At 40.9% G+C, this 23210-nt stretch overlaps 1 protein-coding gene across 2 annotated transcripts in view; it reads right to left on the bottom strand.

The window, feature by feature from the left end:
- Window positions 1–400: 400 nt before the first annotated feature.
- lmo3 (LIM domain only 3) overlaps window positions 401–23210 on the bottom strand; it is a 52884-nt gene continuing 30074 nt past the window's right edge. For both annotated transcript variants that reach the window (XM_069716134.1, XM_069716135.1), the window contains 2 exons: window positions 12111–12236; window positions 401–3609 (listed from right to left, as the gene is read on the bottom strand). In XM_069716134.1, coding sequence (XP_069572235.1) covers window positions 3504–3609; window positions 12111–12236 — 232 coding nt within the window. In that variant the 3' untranslated portion in view covers window positions 401–3503. The remainder of the gene's footprint in view (window positions 3610–12110; window positions 12237–23210) is intronic.

Genomic DNA, 23210 nt, shown 5'->3' with positions numbered 1-23210 from the left:
AACTCATAGGCATCTGAAATGTGACTCCGACTACACACTCCTTTTTTTAAGATGTCACAAGACAAAGAAGTTGGAAACGACAGGTTTACTGTTTGACAATGAGTTGTATTTTAAAGGCTTGTTACATAATCCATAGTGTCAAATCTTAATCTTAAAAGTGGCTAAAGCTGTCACATAAAGTGGAGTAGAAAGTACAATATTTCCCCCGTGAACATTTGGTGGAAGCATAGTCGCATAAAATGAAAAAAGTACACTATTTGAGTAAAGGTACTTAATTAATTTCCAAGTGACTTATAAAAGGATATCTAAAGTATGTGTAAACTTTATTCAAATATCTATATCAACTATTAAATTAACAATCTAAATAAGCATGAGAGAAAAAAGACACCATACTCACTGGTAACACAATAAAACTGTATTACATTTGTGCTTAAAATTATTACAATTATAATATTTACAGGCGTTGTCCTAAAAATAAACATCTCATGCTGGATGACACATAAAAAGAAATCATTGTAGCAAGCAAAAATGAATATTTCTTTTATGTACACACACATTTTACAAATTAGAGAAGGGTTTTTCTTTTTCACGTGAAGAAATGGTGCTTAGTGTTGTTGCATACGCTCCGATGCTGATACCTAATGCAAAATGAAAGATGTGTTTTCCTCTCAGCCAAAAAGATACATGACTTCTCTGCAGCAGGTAGCGTTAATGTGACTGACCTGCTGCAGAGTGCAGTCAGCTCGAATCTGTGTTAAAAATCCTACAGCCATCCTCAACACAAACCAAAGTCATTGAAAAATCATCGATTAAGATTCAAGTATCAGCATGTCGAACAATGTCAAATGTTGGACAACAAATGAAGCACTGAATGCTTATCAAATAAATATTGTACAAAAAGTAAACAATCCCCACCATCTCCACCCAAGTGATCCCCGCACTCCTACAACTCTACAACTCCTTAAGCATTTCCCCGTCTGCCACATGTCAGCTTGACCGGTATGGGAGCAAAGTTTTAATAAATAGAAAGACTATCTCCACTGAAGAATAAGCAGCCTTCCTTTACAAGAACAAAGCTGGAGTCGCAGTCCAAATCCAAGCTGCCCAAATACTACAGAAAGTAGCTCTGATGGAACGCAGTTCAGGAATGGACCTGACTCATGTCAGTATATGAAAGATCTCGCACAGCCCGGTCTTTTTCTTTAGGCTTTTAAGTCTGGTCCATAATATCTAAAGCTGTTCCAAGAGATTTTTGGCCACTTGTTGGCTGAAAACATTCTTTACTATGCTCTAATAAAGTAGTCGGCAAATGTCTTAGCAAACAGTTGTCTATTTACACATCCAGGAGACACAGAGTCACTTAAGCAGTTGTGTTTGTGTCCACCTGATGAATCTAAGTCCAATATTCATTCTCCTTTTAGTCTCCAGCACTCTGGTGTAAAATATGTGGCTCTTTGGATGTTAAATGCTCCAGTTTATTCACCAGCTATAGTTACTAGATCTGTGTGAATGCTGTTTGGTAGGTCGGAGGCAAAAAAGCTCAGAATTGCTGAAAGTTGGATGATGACTCTATGATCGCGACTACAGATGTCTTTCACATTCGAAATAGACATTTTATCCACTATGTTCGGCTTTAATGTAGTCAGATGCTGCCTTGCTTGTTTTTATTGGTATTAAAAAGGCCAATCTCACTTTTACTTGCTGTTGTTGTATTAAACCAAGCGAACGCGAGGGTGTTTAGAAAATCCAGAGACTGTTCCTGTTGAGCACAAACAAAACACAGAACAGTAATGGAACCGAGGGAAGCAATAACTTTTGTCAGTAAGTATTCCAAAACATCATCAGCACCTGAGTTAAACTGATTTTGTGACCATTGGTTTTGTGACTATGCAATTTCACCATGAACCTGAAACTTGAGCACAGAGCACCCATCAATTGTTGTTTTTTTTTTTCAAATTTTTGGGGCTCAGAAATAATTTGCAGGGAGCTTGACAGGGCAGTATGGTGCAAAGATTGTGTAGTTGTGGGTGAGAAACTTGCCTGTTATCATGTTGGAGAACCAAAGTGCCATTACGCCACAGTTCAGGTTGTTTGCGCCTAATGTTTTCCCTCAGACGCCACAGAAGAACTCAGTGTTGACAGTCTGACCACGGTTCACAAAACCCACCTGGTTGCTCCATACATGACGCACTTCTTCTCCGGTCTTGGACGGTGACATTCGCTCCTCTTGAAACGCAAATACCAGTCAGAACACCTCGCTCAGCTCATTGCTGGAGGTTCATGAAGCAATTCAACGGTCTCTGTTGCCGCATTGCCAAGTTTGACAGAAAAGTGGATGCGTGCTCTCTGCTCAAGTCCATGGCGAAATCACAAATGCGCACATACCAGGGCTCTCAAAAATGTATTAACCCAGGTGCTAATGTTGATGAGGTGATGGAACTTGAAATACGACACATACGAGTTCTTGCTTTCCCCTGCTCCGTGCGCATTGACGTGCTGCGCTCTGTTCGTGCACAACAGGAACAGTCTCAGAAGTTTTCGAGCGCATCTTGTATGTGACATTAGTACACTGGCTCAATGCTCTACAGTGGCATGTTCCCATTCATGCAGGGATTGTGTGAGAGATGTAGAGAGCTGTGATTGTTTCTAAAACTCTGATAGTTTGCCTGTTAGCTGATGCAGCTGTTTGAGTTGGAAGCATGTCAATACGCTTGTGATCAATTTTGGAATTTTAAGCTTCGGCAAGGATTATATGGACCAGATAAAGCCTTGCATGACTGTGCGAGCTCTCTCTCTCACACACACACACACACACACACACACACACACACACACACACACACACACACACACACACACACACACACACACACACACACACACACACACACACACACACACACACACACACACACACACAGCAACTAATCCGTCATCCAAAAGTGTTGTTTTTGCCACTCTTCAGTTTACATTCACTGTATTTTTTTTTTTTTATCTGATATTGCAAAGTAAAAAGGTCTTTATCTCAAAATGACATTGATTGACAATACCTCTGTGTATTTTAGATTCAAGTTGAAGCTGCTGAACAGTGCAGTCAGGTGGGACGCTGTCTGTCTTTGTCTGATAAGATGGGACAAGTCGGTTTTCGGAAGGGTTGTTTTTCATTTGAACAACCAGCATCAGCTGTTGGGGAGAAATTGCTCTGAGGCCAGTGTTTGTCGGCCAGGTGGAAAGAGGGAGCATCCGTCAGTCACAGACAAGGAAATATACAAACATGTTTTTCATACTTGTAGTTGGTTGTAGGCTTCCAGGGCCTATCCCTGCCACATTGTCTCTATGGCTATTCTGTACAGCCGAGTGTGTCCCCTCTCAGCGAGGCTTCTTATGTACATGTGGGGGACAGGAGCTGGACAGGAGGCAATAGTCCTTTTTGTTGTGTGATTGCAAGCTCTCTTTCCCCCACTCCTCCTCTTCCTCCTCTTCCTCCGTATCGGCTATGGGTGTCAGCGGACCTGGGGAGCGTAGCCCTCCTTCATGAGCCCCTCCTCATAGTCTGTCTGGCACAGAATCATGTTGTTCTTCAGGAAAAACTTGTCTCCCACACAAAACCTGCATAACAAAAAGAAAGGACAGTGTTTACAAAAGCATCAAAGCAAGAAACTCATCATTAGTGCTGAGCTGTAGGCTAGCAGGCCGAGCCGGCTGCAGTGCTAGCTTCCTGACTGGAGTGTAAAATCTCTACCTTTGCACTGTAACCTTGGTCCCAAACCTTCTCTTCAACTGCAATACTGCTGTGTGCAGACAGGAGTTCTCCTCTCGCAAACAGTCAACTCAATTACAAGGGGGGGAATACGAGGCTTGGGGGTGGGGATTTGTTTGAGTGGAGGGCTTTGGTGTATTCAAATTGAATTATCTCTGTTTTAGGCAAGGGCTCCTTTCCACCTGCAGCTGTTACAGAAACCTCCATCGACCTCGGCAGCCCCGTCCTGCTCCAGCCAGAGGGGCCGTGGTTACGCTTGACCTTTCAGTGCAGCACCAAGTGGAGATTATGTTGAACGTGTAATAGCTGTTACTCTCGTTGCATTGTCCTGAGGGCCGCTTATCTCTCTCAGTGTGCTGCTCGGACAAGGTCGGCAGGCAGCGGAGCCAGTGTTTACCGGGGGGGAGGTGAAGCTGGGGTGGAGGGGTGGGGACAGTGGGTCTCCTCTGTTTGACTTCCCTGGATGTTGCTGTAAGTCTGCAGAGTTTAGTGCTGTGTGGAGCTCAGGTAGCTGACGAGACGCGTCTGTTCGCAGCTTTTATTCAGGGCTGCAGGGCAGATTGAGAGCATGATTTGTTACATCCATTTGGAACCAGTTCGAAGGATTCAAATACACTGTAGGTGCTGGCATAAACTACCAAAGACTCTGTGAATGGTGTCAGAGACTGATAAAATCCAGTCTAGTTACTAATACAGTACATACAGTACAGTAGATAACTCCTGGTAACCTTTCCTGTACCAGGAAACAGATGCAGTCTTCTTCTCCAAGAGAACTAAATAAATAAGTAGTCTGACCGGAATATACTTTTAAAGGGCCACCTATTAATGTCCAACAGTATGACTTTCCACAGTTAGGTTTTTCAAAGGTAAATATTTTTACAGTCATGGCTGTGTTTTCTCTAAAATGTCAGCTTACAGAAAAAAGAAAATAATTATGGAAAACTGTTTCATTGCCTAAATCCTAAATCAGCCTAAAAAAAAGTGGTGACAGTTAGTCTTACAAATAGTGAGGTCACAGTTTTAAAACCTTCATACTAAGAGGAATATAACTGTAGAAGAAAAAATGCAAAATCCTTTTATTATATTTTCCTGCCCATCCTTTTGTCACAGCAGTCATAAACCCTAAAACTGCATTGCAGTCTTAAGCTTAGTGCTTTCTTTCTGCTAATATAAAACTAGCGAATCAAGTTTACATCGTGTTTCCTTCAGCATATTGAAGTTATTTTTCTGACATATCCATTGTGATTAATACCCGAATGCTTTGACACCTTTATTAGGAAACTAATAATAACTAATATTAATTCATTTAAGCTGTTTGACACGGTGATTAAGCAGATGATGATGTATGTTTCATTTAATGATGTTATCCACTAGATTCAAAATGTTCCTGTTTAATGGGACATTCTCACCCAAAACCTGTTAGTATCTGTCTACAGCGACACTGGACCATCTTATCACTGCCCTCCACTTGTTTTGTTTCTGCTGTGAAATGCCAACTCCAGAGAAGAAATGCAACTCCATCTGATGATGGAAGCTGTGAGACGCGATCGTAAGCTACCTACAAACCTCCAGACCTTTAGTTCTGATTATTCTGTTAAATTCGGTTGATCTGTTTAGAATATTGGGGAACTGAGATGATGCACAAAACATACCCTGTCAACAAATCAAAGGTAAGTGTGTGTTGGTCTACGATGAGCTTCAACAATAACTTAACATATCAATATGATTATGAGAATCACCATTTTATGTCACTTAATTCATTCAGTCTCTTTTGTATTCCACCAATGTCTTTTTCAGTTGAGGAAAAAAAACTGTTGTTAAAAGCAGATTGTGGAAATATGTTGTAAAAAGGTGGTTAGTTATTTCTGTAAGTAGACATTCCTGCCTTGTAAAGAAGCATTTGATTTAATTATTTTGTTTCTTCAATCATTTAACCAGTTTCTGTTTTGTTCCTTTATTTTGTCACCCATTTGTAACAATTGCCAGTAAAACATCAGAGGCACAAGCTGAAACTCAGCCTTCAATAAAGGTCTCTCTTAACAACATATCTAATATATAAGGTATAGTATGTAGAGTATTATGGTGTGCATTCTTATACACCATGGTTTCTAACTCAACAGCCAGTTTCTGCTGGTGCTGTCTACCTCTACTGCCTTCATTCTCTTCTTTCCATCTTTCTTCTTTTACTTAGAGGTGACTGTGACTAATGAGTCTTTGGAGACCTCTTGTTGTAGGAGGAAGAGAAAGAATGGCTTCCACAGGCACACACTTAAAAGATATATTGCAATGCCAGCTATATGCCTTGGAGGCCCATGTTAACTAGAGTATTCACTTTCCACTCAAATGGGAGATTGTCAAAGAGACAAAATAGTCTCAACTGCATCAAATCTAATTACTGTTAAGATGCATACAGGTTCAGAAACACTTGGCCCTGTGACACTGATGCCTAATTGTAACAGCATGTTGTAAATCTTCTCTGGCAGATTGCTGCTGGGCAACCAGACAGACAGCAGTAGCACAAGGACACAGAGATGAGTTTTTCTTTGGGGAATGTGATGTAAAGATTAAGATTTGACGTTTAGGAAAGGATTCATTTTTACATTTATTTAGTCTCCATCTTTGGTGTCAGACAACTGCTGTTTTAAAAGGCTCTGGTGTTTTATTATTTCTGTCTCCATTCACAATGCTCAGCGCTCACTTATGTCAGCTTTCAGGTTTCTGTTGATGTTTCTGTCCAACAACAACAACAAAAAAATCAAACAATGTTGCTACAAATGCAGGAAGCCATCTGTGTCACACAGTTTAATATGAACTGGACCAACCAGAGTAGAACCTCCACAATAAGAGTCAGTTGTGAGACAGGAGTTGATGATGCAACATCTATTCTACCTTGGCTGAACTATGTTAACTTCTTGCCTTGTTGGTGACTATGAGCACAAGTAGTCACTATGTCGCTGAATTTTCAAAACCACTCATTTCACAAGGACACAGACAAATGATGCTGTGCCACTTTCTGATGTCACTAAGCACCAAAGCCGTGGCCCATTTGAAATGTAAGCTCTTTACATGTGTATATTTTATACCAAAAACATAAAATTAGAGTTTGGCAAAGCAAAATTATTCCAAAGTTTATTCCAAATGCAGCTCCCTTTTGAGTCATTTGAAACAGGCAAACTCTAATATAAGCTCAAATCTGGAAAAATACATGCAAATCACTCGTCATCCCATCATGCAAGTCTCGGCCTTAAAAACCTCAAAGGATGCCTTTGATGGTACACAGCTCTCACGTCTATAGAATGTTAAAAATTCATGAATGAAACACATTTTATTGTCTCCATGGATTTACAAAATATGGGATTTTCATATTAAATTGGGATTTATTTTCTCCTTTCTTTAGAGCAGGATAAGAACATTGAATTGTTTTCTCTACTACTGGCTGCACAGACTCTCACCACCAGTCATACACAATGTGACAACTGTGTCCCTTATTGCCTATTAGACCCCTGTCTAACAATTCATGTCATACAAGGCACCAGTGGCCGATCTGAGCTGTGCTGAACCCAACTGATGTCAGTCCCTCCTTCAAAAGCTCCAGTGTGGAGCGTCCTCCCTTATCAGCACTGACCTTCCCTTGCACTATCACCCATCCTGCTCTCCACTGCTCCCCTCTAGTCCAACCTTCCTCCATCCTCCCTAGACTGTGGCCTCCAGCTCATCAGGGGGAAATTGGGCCAGCACTGGCTAGATGATGAGGCTGGACGACAGCCCCATCGATTAGCTGTCCCCCAGGGCTGATCTGTGGCTAACTGCTTGCTGGATGGAGTCTCATATCTCCTTCCTTATTCCTAGCACCCCCACCCTCACCAGCATCCCCCCTCTCCTCTGAACCAGCCCCCGTCTCGTTGGCTCTGCGATGGCAGCAGTGCTTCTTTTCCCGGCTCAGGTGGGGAAAATAACAGATCTGGGGAAGGACACAATGGCAGATTTATGTCCAGTTTAACAGTGTAAGGCCACATTCAGTGCAGACGTGAGCAATCAGATCCAATGTAGGATCCTATATTTTTACTGATAGACCAGCGACAGGAGGTATTCAGTCCTCTCAGCTTGACACCATTTCAAAGTCATGCACAAAGTGAAGAAAGACGAGGCAAAAGGGAAGGGAAGAAAGGCTTTTCCTCTGAGGCAGATAAGTAAAATAACTGTTTAGGCTTTTCCATTTATTTTGTTCCTGAAGCAGGATCAGTTCTAAATGCCTCTTTCATGGCAAGCAAGAGATTGCTTGCAATTTGATGGTGATGATGACAAAGAACAAGGAAGTGATCACACTTCACGATCGCAGTGACATGTCAACTTTCAGCTAACAGGCCAGTCTTTCCATCTCTGTCCTCCACTAATTGGCCAATCACATAAGCAAGGCCCCTTAATAGGTGAGCATGGCAATGACTGTTTTAGAGTCCTGTTGTGAGTTTCTGATGGAATCAGAATAATCACTGGCTTTGGGTTCCCTGTTCTTATTCTGTGGGATACAGTAGGGTGGACGTACCCACAAAGCAACTAATGGTGTGAATTGATGCATGAGTGAGTACTTGTACGAGGGGTCTGTGCGCACGTGTGTGTGTGTGTGTGTGTGTGTGTGTGTGTGTGTGTGTGTGTGTGTGTGTGTGTGTGTGTGTGTGTGTGTGTGTGTGTGTGTGTGTGTGTGTGTGTGTGTGGGGGGGGGGGGTGGCTGTTGGTTCATACTTGATGGTAGCAATTCAACCTTCAAACAGCCACATGGGCTGCAGCTGACCCGAAGGAGTGATGGATAATTACACTGCATGAGCCCTGCTGACCTCGCCATCGCCTGCTCTGTTTATCAGATTTCACATTTTCTGACAATGTTCTGTAGAGAAATCTCTCCACCATTTATGAGACGGATTAGATTGCTTTATTGAAGGGACCTTGGTGGGAGGGGTCCACGGGGGCTTTCATGTTTGTTTAATAGTGGGAAACGAGAGGGGACGGAGCTGGTGTCCAGATTGGTATGCCAGACAAAGAACAGCAGCCCATTTCCAGGCCAGCCACAACAAGATGCTGAGAAACTGTTCAGGGAATCTTAAGTGAGATCTCAGGACAAATCTCAGGCTGAGGTGGAGAAAATTCGTAAAAGGTCACTGTATTAATCAGGGTATACCTGTAAATGTTGAGAAACCCACTTAGACGAGACTTATTTAGTGATGTTGAGGTCATCACTGACAATAAATGAAACCCTCTGAATCCTAGACAACAATTAATCCTGTCATGGATGTCAGATTTATAATTCAGAGGTTGAATCTTATTGCAGCATAAAACAGTTCTTCTCAACAACAGTGTGCCATTCGACTTGATAGTAGTCACATTACAAACGGTGGGAAAAACTATAGTAATTTGTGTATAAGAGTTTAATTTCAAAGCTATAAGCTTTTGCAGTGTTATTTAAATTCATATTACTGCACAGGTATGTCCCCCTTAACAGCTTTTCAAATGCAAAGAAACAAAATGGACAACAAAAAGTCCGACCTGAGGAACAGCCTCAATTAAAGCTGGTGCTACACTATAAATCGTGTCCAGGCACTGGTGAAATTGTGATGGGCATCTGAACGGTGCTTGCAAAGGCCATGTGAAACACACTAACGTTGATTTTATTCAACAGTTCATCAACTGCCCTAATCTAAAAAGAAAGATTTGCTCGTGCTTAAATGGGTTTTAATGTGGGAGAGGAGAGTAGGTCTGCCTGGGCCTGGCTGATGAAGATTAGCTGACTTCTTCCATTAGGAAAGGCTGTCTGGTGCAGCCGGCTGAAGTGGCAAGACAATAATCGAGTGCTAATTGTGCGTAACCAGGTCCTTTGCCTTCAGCATGCTCAATGAGGGTCGGCACGCCTGGCATTAACAATCTGTCCTGGATGATCCGATCACAAGGGGCCATGTACGTCACGGAAACATACAAGTAAAATAAACACATGAACACATGCAAAAACGAGACCAAAGTTGACGCAACAAGCAGTTGACACAGACATCTTTGCTCACCGGAGTTTAATTTTAATGCGCCATCTGTTTGAAATTTATGATGTAGGCTAGTTCACATTTGGGATTGTCTGCATACAGTTCAGTGAGTTTGCAATTCAAAACTTGAACCGCCAGGACCTGAATTCGGGTCAGGTTATTACATTATTCCAGCGGGTTTGACAGGGTCGGACTCTGTGCTGCGGTGGATAAATGAACTGTGCGAGGGGACAGAGCTCTTTTCCTGTGGGTGTGATGTGTTTCAGGAATCAGGCTAGATAAACTAAAAGAAAAAAAAGCTAAGCCCAGAGGCCTTGAAGGAACACATGACACATACAGTCAGTGTATTTATTCACAGCTGCTTTTTTGCCGTGGTTTGCAGGACAATCTGTCCTGCTGCACTCAGCAGAATATATTTTTCTGGTAACAAAAGAATTAAGGAAGAGCAGGCAGAGAGCTAAAGGTGTAAGAACTGTTTTAATGGGGAGGAGGATGGGGGGGAGGAACTCACGTCAAACGTGGAACCACGAGGTCAAATATGAACAGAGGATTGTGGCACCAAGAGTTACACTTATTTTTATTGCTTATTCAGAGAATAACGTTCTCTGAATTGAGTGTTATTATCATCATCTTTATTATTATTATTATTCTGCCATGGCTCAAATTGCTGCGAGATGCAATGAGCCACAAATGTGAAATCTGTAAATGATGTGCAAGTGCTTCCCAAGAAACATGAGCCAAATCAACCAGACATTGACGCTGTAATGAAGGCCCCAAAACTGGCCTTTCCTCTCACACTAAAGGTCTCCCATATTGGATTTTATCTTTGACATCGCCCTCTAAACTGTATATCCAATTGCTACAAAATCTTCTGTATGTAGTCACCTGAAATGTTTCAACATTTCAGTTTAATCCTTACCAATTTATCCTCACCTTCACTTCATTGTAAAATGCTTATCACTTGTGATAAACTTCATGAAACACACACAGTTGCTTATTGTACAAAGTTCTGGCTCCCCCTTTCTCAAAAGAATAAGTCTGATGAAGTTTATATGCCAAGAAAACAAATCATGTTTTACACATGTCCCACGATTCACTAAGAAATGCAGTCAAGTTTTCAAAAGCAAAACAACAGTACCAAACCAATGTATTTTGTTTTTCAAATACAAACCATATCTATCAACAAATACACAACATATGTCCAATGCATCATGCTTAAGATATACAGCATGTCTTACAAGTATGCAAAAATATATCTAACAAAGACATAAAAATGTCATGACACCATTGGCACAATCTTTCGGCAGGAGATTTTCTTAAAAACACCCTGAGTAGTTCACCCTCCCCAATAGCAGGTGGTGTTGAGTCAATTTAAATGTGTTGGTGTTCTGCCTGCCCAGACTTGTATGAATCAATCTCAACAGCTACATCAACTATGCCAACGATGAATCAAATTTAGTAATGAGAACATATTTTTGCTCATTGTGATCTGACAGTGTAAATGTTCACCATCTGACATCTGACTCACATGGTGTTTCAACACTTCTGTACCAGTCGCAGTTCAAGGAGGGCTTGAAGCCGCCAATTGCGGCCACAGTTCTGCATTAGTGACTTTAGGCATTTTAAAATCAGGAGAAAAATACAAAATGAAAAACAACAACAACAACAACAACAACGACAACAACAACGACGACAAGCTCACGTTATAGTATAATTGTGAAACTTTTCAGTTTTATTTTTCTAACACTCCCTTTATGTTTGTAAATGGGGTGAACAAAGCATTAGAAGCACTTGAACATCTAAAGATGGCGAAGTTTTTAACAAATGCAGAATAATATCAGGTTCACTGAGTTAGGGTGTATTGCAGGGCTGTTGTACTGGATTACAGTAAATTGCACGATGGAGTACCATAAAGATTCAGCGAAGGTGGCATGCCTCCAAACTGCTCTTGTCCCACGAATGCTGTGGTATCCCATGGAGACAGTGTCCTCAAATCTCTGGCCACGTCCTCTCTTTAGGGTTCAGGTGGAGGCCCAGTAATAAACACTGATAAGATTCATATGTATCTTGACACGTGGCACCAGGTTGACACTGCACAGCAGTAGTACAGCATTGTAATCGCTGTGCTGGGTCCAACAAGTTGTTCCAAGACCCCGGATATGACCACATTGGTCACAGGTTGCAGCGATAAATCTCTTATGTGGAATCTTACTTCAACTATCAGCAGCACTTGGGATGCTCTATGCTGCAATCTTGCGCCCCCGACCAGTCATTTGCTTGGACTCGGGTATGAGAGTGGAGCAGAAGTGTGCGGTCCAATCACTCACCTTTGATTGCAGAGCTGGCATGCGAAGCAGTCCAGGTGATAGACGTTCTCCTTGGCCCTCATGACCATCTCAAAGGCTGGAATTAGCTTGCTGCAGGCTGCGCAGTTCCCTGTTACACCAAACAACCTGTGGCACACGCATGGACACACACCAACAAGATACAGAATATGGATGTTAGATATCATTACAAGGCTAACGCCTTGTTGGTTTAATAATTTAAACCAATAGAGAAGCTTGGAGGTGTTTAACGTTGTGCAATATTTGGACTTGAAACCATTTCCTAGACTAACTTGTATTGTTTTCTGAAAATGTGAAAAAGACAGAAACGTACTAACAATAAAACACAAGTATGTAATTAAAAGCACTGTGGAGTTGACACTAAGATAGGCTAAACAGGTCAGAGACTCATTCAGAGACACAGTGGTGAATTTCTTATTTGACTTTTTCATAAATTCTTTGACTGTAGTTCTATGAAGTAACTATTTTTGCCTTGTTCACACTTCTTTTTTAATGATACATATAACTACTCAAACACTAAGACCATTACCAATAACAAAAAAACCCTCTAAGGTTCACCTGTCAACCTCAAAACTTACTGGCAACGTTCAACAGCACTAGAACACAATTCATTTTATTTACTTGTTACTTTTTGTTTCTAAATTTTACTACTATTTTACTTATTCATTTATGTTGCTTTTTAGGTGTTGGTCTCAGTGAGCTTGTCCTGAGTGGACAGGTGCAATTATCATCCTTATGACTGTTGATTATATTTCATTTGATAAGAAAGCTATGTGTTCGATGAAAGCTTACAACTAAAGCAAGTTGGGGTATTTGTTAAACCATGAGTTTGACCTAAGAACAATAAAAGGAATCAAGACTTTTTCAGTGCTGACTTTTTTCCTAAAAGTTTCAGGGACACAACAGTTAAACACCTCCTTTTTCAAGACCCCACTTCCCAAAAGATGTAGCTTATCATTTCTATAAACATTGGAACTTATGATCAATTTCAACTCCACCCACCACTATGCCTCAGTCTTGCAACCCGTTATTACAGAAAATACACCAAACAGAATTACAGGGTTACCGGCTTTTGCAGCTTCTCTGTGACACAGAGAATGACAGTGACAACTGTCAAAGAGTGTGTGGCACACACACTAACATGCGCTGCTGAGACAGGACCTCAGTCACAGAATAGATTGGACAGAGCTGGGCTACAGTAAAATATCAGGGCCACAGCTTGTGCCATAGAAATAGATGGGACATGGCTAGCACCACTGGCCAGGGAGGACCCTATTATTTTGTCGCCTCCTCTGGGACAGTAATATGAGTATTCATTAGGGATTCAGGGCTGTTACTACACAGCGACCTAGACCAGGCTAGCAAGGAAAAAAAATATCTGATAACGAAATCATATAACAAAATAACCTATTAGGCAGACTTCTTGAGGCACTTTTAGCCGTCGTTGTTAAAATGATAAAACGGCATGCCACTCTCAGAGTCTGTAAGAGATCGCAATCTGATAAATGATCTCAGGGCTTCGGATATGCAGGGTTGTTTATTAACCTTCAGAAAGTATGTTTCCCAGAGGCAAGGAAGCAGATAGATTGTGCCCTCATGAATACCTACGGAATTACGGGCCACTGTCAACACACCTTGGAACAATGAAGGATATCTCTTGTAACATGGTAGGTGGGTGAAAACAAAGAGGGCCTATTCAATGGATTAGCGCTGACTTAATTAAACAAATTATGCCTTTTCCTTTGAGCAATCTAAATTTAGATACATTTGTGGTATCGCTTGTCCTTCCTCTTTCCTGCACAAATGTGCATTGCCGGAAGGCCTCCACATGAAATAGATGAAATGCTGATTTGTCTCCCTACAAAAGCGAGTAATTGATCTTAAAAAAAACTTTCAAAAATAGAACAAAAAATAGTAGATTCAGAATGAGCCAATGCGTGTTAGAGCATAACAGCAGCTTTTTGTATGGAAACTTGTATGACAAAAGGCACAATGGAGCCTCCTCTCACTGTGCAGGCCAAATGTCCTTGTCTTCCAGTAACCTGAATCATTTTCAGACAGCATGCACTCAAGGTTCTGGATTATAAATGATGGAAGGTATTTGCGTAAAAAAGCGATGTTTTAAGCGTTCTGCCTGTCAGCTTGAATCAAAACGGTGTTCAGTTTCACTGTTTGGCGTGTCTCTCCATGCTCCTCTCTCAGCTCTTGCAAATTTGAGGTGGCCTCTGCTGTTGATAAGGACTGTCACAGGCTGGAAGTCCTTGTAGCTCTGAACATCCAGTGTTTCTGTGTGTGTGTGTGTGTGTGTGTGTGTGTGTGTGTGTGTGTGTGTGTGTGTGTGTGTGTGTGTGTGTGTAGCTGTGTGTGTGTGTGTGTGTGTGTGTGTGTGTGTGTGTGTGTGTGTGTGTGTGTGTGTGTGTGTGTGTGTGTGTGTGTGTGTGTGTGTGTGTGTGTGTGTGTCCCATCCGGTGGGCACTTGAATCAAAAAACAAGCCCACTACTTTCTTATGAGATTGAATAGTTCTGAAGCAAAATACAAAAAGTAAAAACACAAGCAAGAAAACTTAGCTTACTTAATGTAAAAAGCTTTGCAGACTGCACAAACTCACACTTTCAAGAAAATGAATGAATGAATAAATCAATACATAAATAGCCACACACACGCAGACAAGTCAGGGTCACAACGCTTTGGTGTGTTTGTTGTCGGATAATTCAAAAGTTACAATGAAATATCAAAACACAAAATGTTTTGCATCTTTGAATTGACAGGATATTCACAGCAACGCCTCTACATGGGGTGATTTTAGTGGCACTATACAATATTTAAATTCATGTTTTTCCACTTGAAGAACTTAAAAACATGGTTCTTCTAGCCTAAACCTTTGAGACCTTGTTAATCTTTGGTGTGATGACTACATCATCGCATCATTGACAAGTTCAGTAAACTGTTGTGGGAGCTGATACTGTTCTAATATAACATTATATTTTAAAGACATAAACATAGATACAAGTTTATATACCAACAAAGAATCCAGGTTCTCTGTCAGACAACACATCTGTGTTTCAGAATTTATAGCCCTGCCGAAGCCTGGAAGTTCCTGAAATGTGCCATTAGTATGACCTCCTGACCAGAGTCCAAATTTAGTTCTGGGAACTTAAGCCCTTAGTGGGTGGAGAACAGTGGAAATACAGTAGAACAGAATACAAGTAGAACCTCTGACATCGGTAGTTTCTCAAAGTGGAAAGGTTGAAAAAGTAGATATTGGATGAAACCTCCCTTTGTTATGTACCACTGCTTCTTTTGTTCTGCTCTTCAGCCTCCTTGACTTTTAGGAAAAAGCTGTGCCACATGGACAACTCAACTAACAAATGTGACGTGCTACTATAACAGAGTATTTTATTCATGATAAAATGTTGATTTAACTATCAGAGTAGGTATGCCTCTAACAAAGATACAGCCAAAGTCTCATTGACTGAAAGATATACAAATAAGTATTTCATTGATTTTTTTATTTAAAAAAAAAAAATTTTTAAGACAACACATGCTTTGTTTTTTCTTGCTCGAGAAATGGAATCCATATCCTCGGTAGGACAATTTTGAAAAAAAATAAAAATAAAAAAATCGCAGAAGACCTCCAGGGTTCCCAAACTGAATAGCCAAACTTCTGGCTGCTTCTCTTTCATTTCTTTGCTTTATAATTCATCTCCCACCATCCTGTACTACTTTAACCACTGCTTTAAATTACTTAATACCACCTCACGTGGCGTGTTATGGTAACAATACATACATAGCCTCCTCATATCAAACAATCTTTCTAGTGTCTCCAAAAAGCTGAGCCAAAGAGGTGGAGTGGCTGATCTTCACAGGTTGCATCTGTGTCTGTGGCAGCTCTGGCACTTTACCCACCAGGTTGGCTGGACTGTTGTGTGGCAAACACTCTTCAAACTAGCAGCACACAGGAAGCCGCGGCTCACCCTGCGGGGAGGGAAGATGGATGGAGTGTACCTGCCACTCGTTTTTCGCCGCTCCGCCAGTTTGATGCCACAGACGCTAATGGCTCTCAAGGGAGAAGGCAAATTAAGTGTGGTTTGGTTGTAATGAATTCAAGGGCACAGGCTCCAATGCAATCAGAGGATGATGGTTTAGAGGCCTTGTGTGCAAGACCCAGGGCCTGTGACTCTCTGCTTGTAGCACTGGATTGTAATTGCTAATAAATATACTTTATACAGTGGTGTGAAAAAGTGTTTGCTGATTTCCAATTTTTCTGCATGTCTGTCACACTTAAATGTTTCAGATCATCAAACAAATTTAAATATTAGTCAAAGATAACACAAGTAAACACAAAATGCAGTTTTTAAATGAAGGTTTTTATTATTAAGGGAGAAAAAAACAATCCAAACCCACATGGCCCTGTGTGAAAAAGTGTTTTCCCCCTCCTGTTAAAACATAACTTAACTGTGGTTTATCACACCTGAGTTCAATTTCTCGAGCCACACCCAGGCCTGATTACTGCCACACCTGTTCTCAATCAAGAAATCACTTCAATAGGACCTGCCTGACAAAGTGAAGTAGACCAGAAGATCCTCAGAAGATAGACATCATGCCGAGATCCAAAGAAATTCAGGAACAAATGAGAAAGAAAGTAATTGAGATCTATCAGTCTGGAAAAGGTTATGAAGCCATTTCTAAAGCTTTGGGACTCCAGAGAACCACAGTGAGAACCATTATCCACAAATGGAGAAAACATGGAACAGTGGTGAACCTTCCCAGGAGCGGCCGGCCGACCAAAATTACCCCAAGAGAGCAGCGACGACTCATCCGAGAGGTCACAAAAGACCCCACAACAACATCCAAAGAACTGCAGGCCTCACTTGCCTCAGTTCAGGTCAGTGTTCATGACTCCACCAGAAGAAAGAGACTCGGCAAAAATGGCTGCATGGCAGAGTTCCAAGACCAAAACCACCGCTGAGCAAAAAGAACATTAAGGCTCGTCTCATTTTTGCCAGAAAACATCTTGATGATCCCCAAGACTTTTGGGAAAATACTCTGTGGACTGATGAGACAAAAGTTAAACTTTTTGGAAGGTGTGTGTCCCGTTACATCTGGCGTAAAAGTAACACTGCATTTCAGAACAAGAACCTCATACCAACAGTAAAATATGGTGGTGGTAGTGTGATGGTCTGGGGCTGTTTTACTGCTTCAGGACCTGGAAGACTTGCTGTGATAAATGGAACCATGAATTCTACTGTCTACCAAAAAATCCTGAAGGAGAATGTCCGGCCATCTGTTCGTGACCTCAAGCTGAAGCCAACTTGGGTTCTGCAGCGGGACAATGATCCAAAACACACCAGCAAGTCCACCTCTGAATGGATGAAGAAAAACAAAATGAAGACTTTGGAGTGGCCTCGTCAAAGTCCTGACCTGAATCCTATTGAGATGCTGTGGCATGACCTTAAAAAGGAGGTTGGTGCTGGAAAACCCTCCAATGTGGCTGAATTCCAACAACTCTGTAAAGATGAGTCGGCCAAAATTCCTCCACAGCTGTAAAAGACTCATTGCAAGTTATCGCAAACGCTTGATTGCAGTTGTTGCTGCTGAGGGTGGTCCAACCAGTTATTAGGTTTAGGGGGAAACACTTTTTCACACAGGGCCATGTGGGTTTGGATATTTTTTCTCTCTTAATAATAAAAACCTTCATTTAAAAACTGCATTTGTGTTTACTTGTGTTATCTTTGACTAATATTTAAATTTGTTTGATGATCTGAAACATTTAAGTGTGACAAACATGCAAAAAAATAAGAAATCAGGAAGGGGGCAAACTTTTTCACACTGTCTAATGTATCTCTCTCAGGCTGACAGTGGTACATTTAAAAGGCTGCTAACGGGGGGGGGCCGGCTGAAAAAAAGAAAACAGAATAGCGTGTAGAATAGCAGGCTTGACATACACTTTATATCCATGACTGACAGGATAGCATGTATATTTAAAGAGGTTGAAGATAAAACATGAAATTAAAATTCATGCTTTGCTCAAATCTGTATTTGAAAGAGAATAGAGACAGTCAATGCCCAGTACCTTGTTTCAGGCACAATGCATTCACTGTGCATTACAGCCTGGTATGGCTCAGTGGTACCCATTTGATGAGAGAAAAACAGACACCAATTAAATTATTCCACAAGGCTTTAGCCCAGTGGACCCCAAAACCCAATCCGAGAGCGAAGGCCCCCGCCCCTTTTGGAGAATGCAAGAGTGGTGTCATGCTCAAGCCTTTTCTCAGCTCTGTCAAGCTAAATCCATATACAGTAACCCTGCCTCTAGCAGAGAAATACAGGGGAAATTGGTCACTGTATGCTGTGGATCATCTGGAGAGAGGTGTCGTGGTTGAATGTTTTAAATATGTTTTTAAATTTAATGAGCCCAGCAAACTAGAGACAAATATAATACTAGTGAAGACAAAACCAAACCTATCTGCATTGGTAAATGCAGCTGAACGGAACACAGAAAATATCTTTCGTTTGTTTTTGTTTTTTTTGAGGGGGCTGTGGGTGTAGAGGGTGGGGGGGGTTTGGTGAGACTAATTGTTGAATAAACTTTCGTTAAAAAGATCAATCAACTCCTCCATCATTCCCTTAACTGGGTTTTCCAGCACCATCAAGGGACATGGATTTTGGGAAATCCATGTCGGAGAGCAGGGAAATTCTGATAGCACCAGTGCTTCCCGTAGCTGCTCGTAATCCCTCCCCCAACCCCGACTCCTCTACCTCTCTCACCACATCAATTGCTCCAGCCTTGGAATGCATTCATCAAATGCCGGATTAGAATTTGTTTCCTCACAAACCATTGATCATCGGCCTATTACTAGGCAAATGACAGTTAATTACCCACTACATTAACCACCGGGACCCGGGGACCAACTCCTTGTGCCATCAGTCAACATGATGAATGTGGCAAGTTCAGTAATGCACGACCATTCCCCCGTCCGCCTGCCATGCTGAGAGCAACCCCTGGATCTCACTCCCAGGCACCCAGGGAAAATCTATGGCAATCTGCATAATTACAGGCTCAGGGTTAATAACAGACAAATGATTTGTTGCATCTCTGCATCGGCTTTAATGGGACTGTTCTTTGTCCTTTGTTCTTTGATGATCAACCCTGGTTTAAGCCACACTGGTGTCCAAGTAAGAAGCTACAGTTTAAGGAGTGTGTCCATAAATGGGATAAAAGAGAGAAGAAAGAATTAACATGGCTGCCCATCTTCACGAGAAAATGTTGACATTAGAAGAAGAAAGCATACGGAAAGGTGGGGCTGCAGATATCCGAGGTGCTGATGTGAACTGTGGTGGGTGGGGGAGGGGAGACAGTTAAAGGTGGCAGATGTAATCAGACTCAAGCGTTCTTCAATTTAGCCCGCCCTGCATGTGTGATTGTCAGTGATTAAACAACTCTAGGGGCAAAATTATTTCAATTACCACGGGCATGACCTGGGAATTGTCCCTGGGATAAGATTTTCTTCCTTGAGTGCCCTGACTTGCCTGGCTGCCGGCTCTATCAGTTCTCATCTGCACCTGGACTCTGATATCCTAATGATGAATTATGGCCTGCTTTCTGAGAGACTGCCGACCATATGAAGGAACATTCCCCTGAACTGTCAGCCTGAAGAGCAGCCACAGTGTGCTACCTAATTAGCTCCTATAGAATCACCTCAAAAGAAAAGTCAGAAAACTCTTGCCACATCGCACATCTGTGAAACTGTGAGAAGAAGAGATAAACTACTGGTGGCAGCCATGTGCCATCATCCCATCATCGGTTATTAGTTTTTTCAGTGAGTGCATCAACAGTTTTTTGGAAACTGAATCTAACTTTTTCAAAAGCCTACTCTTACCCATTAAAACATGATCTTCAGTCATTTCTTAAATAACCTTATTTTTGGCATTTACTCATCTCTCCCAATTCCACCCACACCTAATATCGCACAATTCATTGGAGTTTTTCTGTCTTTAAATAAACTAGAATTATTGCGGTGCGGTTGTACCCCTCCGCCAGCCAATCAAGTTGCAGTTTACATCCATGGCTATCCAGACTCACATAATATATTTAATGAGGACTTTGCGCAATACAACTGTTACTAATAGAACAAATTCTAAAACGTGTGAGGTTCACTCGTATTTTTAATCCGACACCTCAAAATATCAACATTCAACAACCAGATTTACTGTCACCAATTTGGTATCTGACCAATTATGGAATTTCTCTCCTTCTATTCCTGAGTTATGGTGTTGAATAATGGCCAAAGAAGATATTTTACAAAACATTATGAAGTCACAGTGAACTTTGACCTTTTGGATATAAAACGTAATCATTTTTTTTTTTTTTTTTCCTGTCAGACATTTGTGTGAAAGTTTTGGCAGTGCTATACTGGGGTTCACTTTGAAAGGGAAACAATGACAGATTTTAACCTCTGCATGGCCGGATGAGCAGTTTGATCGGCACATCGCTACGCCAACCCACCTGCAGCCCCATGCTGGGTGCCAGGCTGTGGCACACTACCCCTGTAATTATCTGCACCAAACATGCGTGGTCCCATGAGTCACTGCTCTTCACAGCTATTTTCCCTCATCTCAACTAGTTGAGGGGATGGTCCAAAAAATAATGTGTCCATGAAAGTAAATTCAACATTTCAGTTAAAATGAAAATAGTAATGTTGTTCCCTCATGTGACAAAAGGATGCTCTTGGTATTCACGGAAAGTCCGAGAAAAGCGGTCCAGAAAATGTCAGTAATTCCTTATGGAAAAATATGTACTGTATGTATTTTAAAACAGGAAAGAATGCTGAAATTTCTTTGCAGTTTTGCCAAGAACGGCCATGTGTGAATCTATATACAGCAGTCAACAAATCCCATGAAAAGACCGAAACCAACATGATGGTTTGCCTCACAATACTTTCTGACTTCTGACTTTCAATATAAAGAAAGAAAATCGACATGTTTGATTTCATTTGTATGCAACTTCATTTTACAATGTCTGAATGCCCCTGTACCATGATTTGTCAAACTATAGCGGCAAATCCAAAACTGATTCCCAACATTACTTCAGCAGCAGTTTGAGTTCATGATTATCAGATCAGCACTACTCAGTTGTTATTTGTTGAATTGTTGCTGTATATTTGAAAACTTATCTTGAAATTTGGTACTATATAGATGAAACTGAAATGAACTAAACTGAATTGTAAGGATAGAGAACAACAAAATATTAGCTTGCTGGAAATAAGTGGGAATACTGGGAGACGAGTCAGGTGCAGGGTGTAATTTAGGAACCATTCATGTACATAGGGACGAATAACTTCACGAAAACTTGCTATGTTATGCTAACATACAAAATGATAGTAGGCTCTGGGAGTGGTTAGGCATATTCATCACCTTGAGAGGGGCTTGAATCTCAATTAATGGCAAAACTGCTTCATTGGGATTTTAACAAAAGACTACTTTTTGGTAGGTTTGGTTAATAAGTTTCTCCCCGAATCGTGAAGGCTTCACTCCAAACGCAGGCTAAATGATACTGTCAGAGAATTTTTTTTTCCATTAAATTACATTCCTTCTGTGGTTTTGTGAAACAAAACAAAGGCACTCCACTCTTGACCTCTCCTTAAGGAAATGTGACCCCTCTCATCAGGACAATTAAGCACAGGATGGAAACAGACCCTCCAGAATGAGCGACCCTCCTTCAGACTCAATCACTGCTGATTACCCAGCACCCAGTTTGACCCTTTAGCATTTTCAGATTACATGTGAAAAGCCCAATTTAATTACAGGAACTTTAGAACACACACATTTGAGAGCTGGAGCATTATTGCTGAGGTAATTGCTAGACGTGTGAAGTGAATTGTGGTGTTGGAAGGTTAATGGCAGCTGAGCTTTCCTAAGCACAACATAACAATTATAGGGTGCTTTCAGAGCTTTTAACATCTATGTGCCATCTCATTAAACTGCACACTGAGGTGGAAGCTGCAGAGATAGACACATAATTCTTTGTTTTATGCTTTCTGTCATTTAAAACTCTAAAAGACAGAAAAATATGACAAACGGTTGAGTGTTAAGAAACGAGGGCTCCTGTCACGGTTTGCGGCTTGTGATGGTCGAATCAAATGTTCGGTTTAATTTACTTTTTACAATTAGATTATTTTTACTTTAAAATAAAGCTGACATAAAAATGAATCTAGTGTAGCTGAAGCTAGTTTTTACACCTTCATATCAGCATCTGGAAGATGTGTGTGCGACACCCATCAGGTGGAATCTGACTGATTAAAATGTTGTTGAAACACTCAAATGGATAGCAATATAGTAAATATTCACACCACTACGTCAAAAGCTGTCAGCAGCAATGGCTTTTCATATTCCTTCCATTTTGTTATTATCCTATCTGCTGTGTATCAGAGGAAATATCTGAACAATCTGTCATAAAGAAGTTTCCTCCTGACAGTCAGTCATTGATAAATACTGTAGTTTATTCAATCCTTCAATATATCCAATATATCAGAACACACAATTCAATTCAATTCATTCAGACACAAAGTTTTTACACATCAAATGAGTTAAGAGATACTTTATGTAGGACTATTATTTATGTCAATTATCTCTTAGTTCTTGTTTTCTGTGAATTATTTAGTCTAAATAATGTCAGAAAATTTTACAGATAGCCGAGGTGACATCTTCAAATGGCTTTCTTGGTCGGATCGACAGTCTGGCTGATTGATTGATTGATTGATTGATTGATTGATTGATTGATTGATTGATTGACTGATTGACTGATTGATTGATTTTAGTGTTCAACAACTTACAGTATCGTCTCGTTTAAAAGACCTAAATGCATTTGAATCAAAACACCAGAAATGCTATTATATACCACACTATGACAAATAATGATGTCATTTCATAAATTACTGAGAACTGTACAAACTATTATTTGATTCAGTTGCATTTTTCAGGATTTGTTTTACACACTGTGATTTTTACATCAAATAATAACAGTAATAATAATAACATCCTGCAATGTTTTTTCATCACTAAGTAGTATCTGCAGCTTTCTC

This window comes from Brachyistius frenatus, unplaced genomic scaffold (assembly GCF_029030835.1).
Source record: "Brachyistius frenatus isolate BFR_SWC_R1_liver_20210118 unplaced genomic scaffold, ASM2903083v1 Contig_152, whole genome shotgun sequence".
In the NCBI taxonomy this organism is placed as follows: Eukaryota; Metazoa; Chordata; class Actinopteri; family Embiotocidae; genus Brachyistius; species Brachyistius frenatus.
The sequence above is the reverse complement of the archived record's forward strand: the minus strand, read 5'-3'. Positions and strand labels throughout refer to the sequence as shown.